Source organism: Cucumis sativus, chromosome 1 (assembly GCF_000004075.3).
Source record: "Cucumis sativus cultivar 9930 chromosome 1, Cucumber_9930_V3, whole genome shotgun sequence".
Classification (NCBI taxonomy): Eukaryota; Viridiplantae; Streptophyta; class Magnoliopsida; order Cucurbitales; family Cucurbitaceae; genus Cucumis; species Cucumis sativus.
The window spans coordinates 16532570-16543484 of record NC_026655.2 but is presented as its reverse complement, the minus strand read 5'-3'; the positions used below and the strand labels follow the sequence as shown (position 1 = coordinate 16543484).

The 10915-nt window shown below is 33.1% G+C and overlaps 1 protein-coding gene and 1 long non-coding RNA gene across 2 annotated transcripts; one reads left to right on the top strand and one right to left on the bottom strand.

Annotated features, from left to right (window-relative positions):
• Positions 1–2566: 2566 nt before the first annotated feature.
• On the top strand, positions 2567–4224 carry LOC116401799. Its single transcript, XR_004214178.1, has 3 exons — positions 2567–2892; positions 2993–3068; positions 3944–4224. It is a non-coding gene; the product is annotated as an uncharacterized LOC116401799 (long non-coding RNA).
• A 4262-nt stretch (positions 4225–8486) lies between these two features.
• Positions 8487–10238, bottom strand: LOC101211041 (probable receptor-like protein kinase At5g20050). The gene has a single exon (XM_004149963.3). It carries the CDS (start codon positions 10108–10110, stop codon positions 8746–8748), a length of 1365 nt encoding a protein of 454 aa, XP_004150011.1. The 5' UTR covers positions 10111–10238; the 3' UTR covers positions 8487–8745.
• Between the last annotated feature and the right edge of the window lie 677 nt (positions 10239–10915).

Below are 10915 nucleotides of genomic sequence, written 5' to 3'. Positions count from 1 at the left end.
CTCTAAATGAGAGACTAAATAGAGCAATTGGATAAAAAGTACACTCCTATTCATGCGTTGTTAAATTGATAAAAATAAACGTTATCGCCAAGTTTTTTTCTCTATCACCCAAGTATAAGCGAAGAAATGTTTCCTGGTAAGTACAGATCAAACTCAAGGAATTTAAGTTTCTTTCTATAAGCTAGCCAACTTAGTACCTCTCCAAAATACTAAATAAAATCAAATAAATACACAAGTTGAAACATTTGTCAAATTTAACTCAATCTAGTTGTTATTATACTAATATCAAACCAGACGTTTTCAAAAATAGCAAAAAAATTTATAATAATAGGGTTCAAGTCACTACATTTTCTAAATTGTAAAAGTATCAAATTTAAAAGTGGATGGCTCTTTGATAGTCCTATGATAGCTGTTTGATATATCTAATTACTTGTCATATTTACAATATGCAAAAAAGAGGTAGTGTTATGAGCTACTTTTTTCTAAACTTTTTTGTTACCTGATGTAATTTTCTTGTTAAATTTGTGCATGAAACAACATCTTAGTTTGATAGTTTCAATCCAATTTAAAATTTCTAACAAATGAATTTAATTTACACAATTAAATCTAATTTTTGATGTTTCAAAATTCACCAAAGTTTCACTTAATTTTTTCACTATAGATATCCAACAAATCGAACTATGTTCGTACATGATCAAATTTTCAACAACAAATTCTCACTATTGATTTTGTCCTTGAATTTTCATTTTTTAAAAAAACAATAGATCAAAACAAAAATCAAATAAAAAGTAGGTGGGGATCTTTCCCATGACTCCAACAAAACAAAAGTTTCACTATCAACCACTAATGAATCCACCAACATATTTGAGGTCCAACTTGTTTTCTTTCATTGAATACTATGTTCAATATGCTAACCAATGTTTGTCTTTCTATAGAAATAAATATTCCAATTTCATAAACAGAATCATTAATACCCAATTTTTTTGACAACCTATCATTGTGTTTTTCAGACTAAGTAAATAAGTAAGTTAGAGTAAATTTTGAAGTGATATGTGTTGGGAGGAACATTTCAGCTTGTTTGAGAGAAGGTTAGTTACAAATCCAAAGTTTTCAAGTCTTTCAATTCACTTAAATAACTTTTCCGTTTTCTACTCTAATTCTACAGTATTAAGATAGATATATCCACAAAGAACCCATCAATTTATCTCTTTTAAAGCCACTTGTTGTTAAGTAATTACCAACAGGACTTTTCATGAATCGGGAACAAATAAAGCGGGAACAAATGAATTGAACTAAAGCGGGAACAAATATAGACAATTTGAAAATTGATTGGATTAAAATTTTGTATGAGATAAACACCTTTCTCGCCTATTGTCGGGTATTACTCGTTGAGATAGTTACTTAAATGCGTGATGTCTTCTTTTCTTTGGCTCGACTCTTCGACTCCTTTGTTGTCTAAGAGTAGAGCCAACTTCTCATCATTCTCATCATTCTCTTCTTTCCTTCTTTTTGCCACTAATGTAGCTCTCTTGGACTGCACTTGGGGTTACTAGTTTCCTGACTCGACTCTCTGACTTCTTAGGCTTAGCTTTAACTGCCTGAGTGTTGTACTCACTTTCCTCTTGAGTCGAGTCATGCGCACTGAGGAGCGATGAGCTTACCAACTCGCTCCTCAGGTGTAATAGAAATTTCCATGACCAACGCGCCATGTAAGACCAAAGCATGACTACAGTATTAGAACTATACTTCCGTTGGCTTCAACAACTAACAACATATATATGTTCAATCTCATTCATTTCCTTCTCTATTCCTAGACACTTCTTCTTCCTAACAACTCTCTCATTTGTCATTCACATTCCGGAATTTCTCTCGTCCTTTTCTTAAAAAGCTCACTTCCTTCTTCTCTGACTCGACTACTTTTTTCTTTGATTTTTAGCTCTATTTATAGTGATCTTCTCGTCCAAATGTCACTTCCATGCTTTACATGTGTCTTCTTGTCATTTTGCAACATCACGTAGCCAATCCCACACTCGACATGGAGCAACATAGGCCTCTTTTTCATCACTCATCATTATCGCGTCACTTACTTCGAGGCGATGGAACTTAGACAAATATTTCTCTTTGTGTAACATGTTTTTCTTTTTCTGTGCACTTCCTCGCGAACGCACTACACTCTTATCTGAATGATTACTCCATAATGATTTTTCTCAATCGAACTTCCTTTCTTTGGGTCGGTCGTCAGGCATATTATGTTAGAAAACAAACTAACTAGGGGCAGATGCATCAGAATTAACATAAAAAAAATATTTCTCTAACCCTTAGAACGTAAACAGACCGTGAATAAACAATTAAATCACGAATAAGCATACCTCTATGCTGAACATAATTGTAAGCTCTCAGTCTATTCTCCTTTTATGTATATTAATATTCTCCAAGTTGTGGAAAAATTGTTTAAAATTCAAGTGTAAATTGTTTATGGTTAAGTCATTGTGATGATAAAATTTTTTAAATCACTTTTATTTGGGTGTTGGCTAAGAATATTGCATATGTTATTCACGTTCAACGTGAGACACATCCTCTAGAATGAAGATAGCAATTTCGGTGCCTTAAATTGTTGCTCACACCAGTTAGAAAGCTTTCACACCAGTCACGAGTTGCTCTGATGCCGTCGTGTGCTGTAACTCTTTGGAGATCAAGCCATCGTTAATTTGTGTTCATTCTTCATTCAGATCCACCACTTAGAATTCAAGTTTTAGAAGAGTATGAGCAACGTCATCCCTCGGTTGCTCCAGTAACAACTCACGTGCTAGTGTGTGGGTTTTGAATAAATCACAGTTGCATCGATTCTTCTCACTCAATCTTGCCATCAATAGTTGGATTTTGGAGTTTCGGGTAAGGATTTACTTACTTTAGTTGGATTCCTTGAACTTTTTCAAATATCCATTAAGTTTCGATTTTGATTTTGCAATTTCCCGTTACATTTCATTGTTAGATTGGGAGTCTTTGGAGATTTTGGCTATTGTCCAGCCTTTGGGAAGCTTGGAATTGGGCGTTTTCACATAACTTAGGTAAGATCTTAAGGTTTATGAAGTCATTCTTGGGTACCCATTTAATTTTAATGATAACTTTGAATAACTCATGATGTTTAATGCTTGATTTCGAATTTAGAAGGTAGTTTTGGTGTTGACCATTGGAATTTAGATTACTTTGTTAAGTTTTGGGATAAATTTCATGGAGTTGCCTAGAGTTCTTGAATGCTCGTTAAGTTTAAGCATTAAAATTGAATTATTCATGATACTCGAGTCCTAGAGTTAAATGTTGAAGGTTGAAAATGGACTTTCCTTTAACTTTGGAGTTCGTTAGGTGGTACTTCTATAAGTTTCATAACATAAAATAATTGTAGGTACTATTTTGAATTTAGGAAGTTGTTACTGTGTTGTCAATAAAATTTCGATAAGCTTTCGTTAAGGTCTGAAGCAAATCTAGCGAGTCCTTTCATAGTTCTTGAATAATCATTTAGTTTTAATATGAACTTGATTTTACACATATTGTTTTGTGTGAGAAAGTTTTAGAATAAATTTTATTTGGATGATGACAGAAACTTGGTGTTCATAGACCATCTCTAATTTTTTATTTTAGTATGAGCTACACAAGAAGAATTAAAATGTAAGGTTGGATTTGTTTGAAATTTAACTCAATTTCTAACAAGTTTAATAAATAAAGCTTCAGCAAATTTAGAGGCTAAATGAATGATTTTTGAAGTAGAAGACAGGTCACAGACTTTTCATGTAATTTTGAGAAGCCTTTAATTTTTCGAGTATCCTAGAGTGTACATATGGAACTAAAAGCTCTATTGGATATGGTTGGAAAACTTATTCAATGTCCTATAACTTTCATGAAGCACTCGTTAGCCAATTCTGACTGAAAATATGTTTAAATTTAGGTGAAAAGTAGGAGGTTGCAAAGAATACGATTTTGGAGTACCTATTTTTTTGGATAATTCTGGACAGATCCAATGAGAATCTCACTTTCATTTCTTTAAGTAAGTTGTAGAGAGGTTCCAAAATGAAGAATTTGATATAAAGTATTGAAAAAACTATGTGTAATTGAAGTTAGCCTAATGAATACATTGCTTGTGTTAGCTCTATTCAGAATCACTTCGATAGATCACCTTCTCTTGTGGATGTTAGGAGTTTACTTATTACTTAAGAAACTAGATTGAAAAAACAGAACACCGTTTAATTCTTGTGGATGTTAGAGGTTTACTTATTACTTAAGAAACTAGATTGAAAAAACAGAATATCATTTATGAATTAAACGTTATTTATGAATTAAACGTTGTTCACACGAACTTTGCTAATATCTCTTTTAACACAACAGTGGAGGTAATAACTCTAATTCTTCTCCCAAATCTCAATATAATAATAGACCACCTTTTATTTCTTCTGCTATTTATCTAATAAGTTGGTTGTCAACTTTTTTTTTTTTTATAACAAATGTCCTTATTAAATGATTTACCATTAGTCTCCTGATTATTCCTTGCTTTGTTTTCTTCTTTTGTTCAAGACAGGTTGTTTTTAATGAACAAGTTTTTCCTTATGCTAAAACCTCATTTTCTTTTGGCCTAATTAAACTCTCTCTACTTATCATTCATTTCCCTCTTCCCCTATGTTTGATATGAGCTCTTCCTCAAACTCTTCCCTTTTGTCGAATTCTTCTCATTATGTGGGTGTCTCTTCCATTTCTTCCTTGCCTTCTATTTTTACACTATCACACCCCGCCCCACAAACTTCGTTGCTTGTTCTACAAGACGCAGCGCGACTTGAGTATCCTACACGAGGAGACTCAACATTTGATAAAGGAAAGGGAACAGTGGAAGTAGAATTTAAGGGTAAGTAGAAAAGAAAAAGTTAATGAAAAGATAGAGTTATAGCTTTGTAATTAGAATTTTGTAAAACTATAACCACAAAGGACGTCCATTAGGTTTCTCTACTAGCTCATAAAAAATAAACTTAGAACAATATGTTAGAATAATTTGAATTGTTCAAATTAGGTAGAGAGAAACTGTTGAATATATGTGACAGTTGTCGGTTATTAGTTTGAGATAGAGCTTTATGTTTAAATATGATTTAAATAATAAAATTATGAATGTGAATTCATATTCGAAAGCTCAAAATTGATGGAATTGGTCATAGTTGTAAAAAATCAAAATATTGATTTTTTTTACTTTTAAAAGTTAAACTTTGATATGCTATAAATCAAATGTGAAATTGAGTTTTGAGAAAATGAATGTGGATTCGTGCTCGAAGGTTGGATATAGCCAAAAAGATCAAAATGGTAGTCAAAATATTGACTTTTAATTTGGAAAAATCAAAGTGTGACTTTGACTTGAATGGTCAATTGACCATTTTACCCATTGACTAAAGTTAGTTTGAAAATGTAACATTTTGTTGAATAATCTCGTTCACTCTTAATGGACTAGATGGAAGCTTATGGTGATGACACCAAGTCCACCAAGAGTAAGTGCTTTGTGAGGTGTTGAGCGATGGTGAAGTAATTACATGCATAGAGAATAGTTTTGAAATTTTAGTTTAAAACACTTTTAGAAATTTTGCGTAAATTTTTTTCCTAATTTCACTTCGATTAAAAATTTCTCTCACACCAAAGAAAAACCATTCCTTCCAATTTCATCTTTTTCTCCCTAAAATCCTTCTCTCAATTCCTTTGTTCATCGAGTCTCACAACTCGATTTTGATTTTGGAGGATAGTAGGTGACTACTAGTGGTGGTTTGGGTTTATGATCAGAGGAATAGACTATTATATTCGAAAGCTACAAAATAATTTCTTATAAAATCGTAATTCAATTTAGTTTAGGATTGCATGTTAACTAGGAGCATATAGGGTAAATTCTCGTTTTTTCCCTGTTGTGCATGTCTAATTTCGTTCGTATACTTGTGGCTATTTTTTCTAATGATTTAGGGTCCATTTATTTGGTTTTGGTTTGTTATGTTTTCTCTTATTTTCTTAGTCTCCATATGTGCTACACGGAGCTTGTATTTTCCCTATTTAGTTTTGGACCTTGGCCTTCTCTTCCAAGTGAGAAATACAAAAATGAATTGAAAAATCTTAAATTATCAACAAAGCAATTATACATATCTTTTTGTAAATTAAAAAATGCCAGTGCTGCTTTTTTTTTAAAAAAAAAATGATTTTGGAATAATTAAATAGTTAAAAGAGAACATAGGCTTGAGAGGGAGAAGAGCTACATGAGAAACAAAGGCATATGAAATAGAGGAAGCAAAAAGTTAAAAAGAAAAAGAAAAGCTATATGAATGAGATGAGAAGAACAACAAAGAGAAAATGGAAGTTTGTTGGATGTCCGTTTCACGTTTTTAACAAGAAGTTTTGAAAAGATTAAAAGTGGTTTTAAATTAATATTTATATTTCAAAAGTGATTGTTAGACACCTTGGATCGTTACATATGGAAGAGATTAAGAAAAAAAGAGGGAAAAAAAAGGCTCAAATATGAAAGTGATCAATGACATTATGTAGGAAAATACCAAAGTAAAATGAAGTGATCAAATTTTAAGAGAGAAAATAATTTAGGGAAAGGGAAGGTAAAAAGAATTAATGTCGTGGACAACTATTCATTTGTCATTCTCGACAGTTTCAAAAGTTTGGTTGCTGAATAGTATACTTTATCATATGTAGATAAAGCAAAGTCTCATTGTTGATGAGATGATTTCTCTAATTGGCTTTCTATTTTAGTTGAAGTAGAAGAGATTTATATTTCTCAAAATGATCGTGTGTGACTCGATCTTGATCCTATGTGAGTTATGAACTTTTGTCTAACAATAATAAGTGAGTGTTGCAACCCAAAGAACGCAGTTGTTAATTTGACCTTCACTCTGACAAAGCAATTAGGATTGGTCCCATCCAGATAATACAATAATAAATAAAAAAGAAAAAGAAAGAGTTGCTTTAGGTTTTAGGTATCAAAAAAGGAGCTCCAATCAAGAGAAATCCTTTTACAAAAGCCTACCTTTTGACCTTATCTTCACTTTATTACCATATTTATTTTCATAAACTTTTAATTTTATTTTCTTTAATTTTCCAAAAACTATTTATTAATTTTAATATAACTTTTAAAGACTATGTTTTGGTCCCTCGTTTGATTTTTAACAAATATTGAGATGATTTTTATTTCTGAGAGACTAGACTGTCAAATAAGATAATCACTCTTGAAAAATCAAAAGTTTTAAATTTTAATTAGAGACCATTTGGTAAATTGATAATTTATCAGAGAACTCAACACACAACTTTACCTTGAAGATTTTGATTGTCACCACTTTGGAGCATTCAAATTCTACTTCAATTTCTTAACTCATGCTACGTGCAATTTAATTTCATTCACAAGAGTTGAAGTGCTGGAGGGGATGTTAGAGATTTGATTTTTGGAGAAAAGAAGAATAAATTTTAGTATTTTGGTTTATTTGATAAATATGTTGTTTATGTTTTTGCGTTTGACATAAAAGATTTATTTTTAGCAAAATTTCTTGGTTATTTATCAATTTACTAATATGATGAATCTAAAACCTAATAATCCAAATATAAGAGTCGTGACATCATTGCGTTAAAGAGTTAACGTAATCCTAACAGTAGAGAACAAAGTAAACTTTTTTTTTAAAGTTCAAATACTAAAACAAACGTTTTTAATAGTTTAGAGATCACAGCAGAATAAGAGACAAAGTTTGTCGACCATAATATGATTTAAACCCTCCAAAAATATAAAGTGTGTTTCATCACTTTTTTCTACGTTTCATTAAATTATTCAATCATTATTTATTACCGCTAAACTATCTTTACTTTGTAAAATATTTTAACTTATTTTTCATGCATGTGTTGTAAATGTGAGGCATAAAAATAGATGCACGTTAACTTTATATTTAATTTATTTTCATGTATGTGATGAGAACATTACCCGTAAAAGTGAGTGCAATCTTTATGATACTCTCAAACATTGCTCTACATTTTTTATTTTTTAGAATTTGAAACAAGCTCCCTATCTTTTGTATTTCGGCCATAATATTTGTTATGTACGACCCAAGCCTCCTCATTCTAACCACTACTTCTCAAGCAATAACTAAGTAGTTTCTTTATCGATGATATTTAGATGCTACTTAACTGATTAATACATTGTTAAACTAAACATAGTTTAATGATAATTGTTATGTAGTAGCCAAATTAAGTTTAATTGAGTGATAATTGACATGGTTCAATTCTTCATCTCTAAAATAAGCATAGTACAACTAGCATAATATTTAGACTATCAAGCCGAGGACAAAACTTTAATTCTCTCCTCACACTTTATTTAATTATATGCATATGCATGTATTTAAACATTTGACCAAAGAACAACAATAGTAATTTAATGTTAAGCAATGCAACAATTAGGTTAAAGAAAGTAAGAGAAATCCAAAGAAAAATAATTATGAATTTTTCTTCCAAAAATGTATTGGTTAGTTTATATATATATATATATGTATGAAGTTTTTGAGGTAAGAAATTAGGTGGGCAAAATTTATATTTCATTTATCAAATCTTTGATTAAAAAATAGCCGTAAAAAACGAAAAAGAAAAAAAAAATTGAAGAAGACAACGTGGGCAATTTCAGGACTTTGGTTAGGCCGTTAGGGCAAACAAAAGTCAAAGGGAGAGCGACGGCCGGCCACCCTCCCCCTTACCTCACCGTGCGGAGAGTATAGAGAATGCGTAAGAACACGGCGTCGACGATGACGAAGGAACATTTCCATCCTTCATCCGTTCTCTAAACGGAACAATCTTTGGTATCTCCTGACTATTCATCATCTCTTCGTCAATCGACAACAAATCAACGACGAGCATTTCCGTATCCGGCGGCTCCTCCACCGCGACGCGGCCTTCAAGCATATCCACCACCATCGCCATCGTTGGTCGCAGCTTCGCCTGTTCTTGTATACACCATAAACCCACACAAACCAGTTTCCGTACCTCTCTCTCGTCGATCGCCCCCGTTTCCAGCAGCCGTTGATCCACAGCTTCCATTAATTTCCCTTCCTTCATCTTCGCACTCACAATTCGAGGAAAATATTGCCATTTCTTCTTAGATCTGCCTTCTCCATTTTCAACTACGCTCACGTTTCTCTGACCTCCGACTAATTCCAGAAGAACCATTCCGTAGCTGTATACATCCGATTTCTCTGAAATCCCGTTCTCCAATAGCCATTCCGGAGCTAAATATCCCCTCGTTCCTCTCATCGATATCATTATTCGGCTCTCGTCTTTTCCCATCAGCTTCGATAGGCCAAAATCCGAAACGATTGCTCTGTAATTTTCATCTAAAAGGATGTTTTCTGGTTTCACATCGAGGTGTAAGATTCTGGATCGGCAATCATGGTGAAGGTAAGCTAGGGCTTTAGCAACATCAATGGCGACACTGTATCTCAGATCCCAAGCTAAGCAACCGCCGGGGCGATTTCGATTCTTGTGTCTAGGTTTTTTAGGGAAAATCCAGCAATCTAAAGATCCGTTGGGTACGAATTCGTAAACAAGAAATCGAGGTCCAGATGAATTAGTAGAGTAACCAAATAAACGAACGAGGTTTACATGTTGAACACTAGCAATGGCGGATACCTCCGCTCGAAACTCCTTGTCTCCTCGATTTTCACCTTCGATCCGCTTGACAGCTACGGCAGTGCCGTCTTTGAGGATTCCTTTGAAGACAGAACCGGAGGATCCTTTGCCTATCAAGGCTCGGAAGTAGTCAGTGGCTTCCTCGAGCTCTTTGTAGCGGAACTTGGTGGGAACTCCGGCGACTTTTCTTAAGAAACTATACTCGATCCGAAGCTCTCGACCTTCGGAAACTAACTGAGATTCGAGCTGTTTTCTTCTGCGGGTGAAGCGTAGTCGGATGACCATGTAGACCAAGATAGCGACGGTGAGGGAGACATCGATGCCGCAAATGAGGAAAAAAGCTTTGGAAAATTTGAGGAAAATTCGAGCGAGAATGAGGAGAAGGATGAGGAGGAGAATTAAGGACAGAGAAATTATGTTGGCTTTCTGATCCTCCATGGAAATTGGTTCCTCAAACAGAACAGATTAACATTATTTCTCTGGTGATGTGAAAATTGTTTCGGGGGAGAAGAAGAAGAAGAAGAAGAAGAGGAAGAAGAAGAAGAATAGTCTAAATATCTTAATTAGTTTTTGGTGGGCCGACCAGCAATTGCAAATAAATTTGCGGAGTCCAAGTCGTTGACTGACTATTGTTTATTACTATTTTAATTATAACTGTTTTTTAAAAATGTAATTTAAACATTAACTGTTTAATTGTTGTAATAAAAATATTAAAGTATACATATTAGGTCCATGGATATATATTATATATATATCCGCATAATTAATCTTAAATTATTAGTTAATATTCCAATTCTTTTTACTCTTTTAAGTCTTCAAATAAGTTTGTTAGAGTAAAATATGTATTATTAGTATTCATGTTAGTATATATATAATGAAATAAAGAAATAATAAAAATTAATTAGAAAAAGTTAACTTATCTCAAACAAACTTACAAATGATTGGGAGTGGACTCAAGACAGGATTTCTATAAGTTGCATGAACAAACAACTTGCCTTATTTGGCCTAATACACACCTACCTTAGCTTAGTCGAGTTTAACGTCAAAGTTAACACATTCTCTCACATAAGAAGTTTGATAGAGATTCTTTATCTAGAACATAGAGAATTGAGCTAAGCGACCCAGTGTACCCGCTCGACCTCGAAGCCCATGGTCGGTCTCTCCTTCAAGGGGCTAACTTCATATACGGAACGAGCTTAACCCTCCATGTAGCCATGAATGGACTTCTCTAAATAAGATTTCA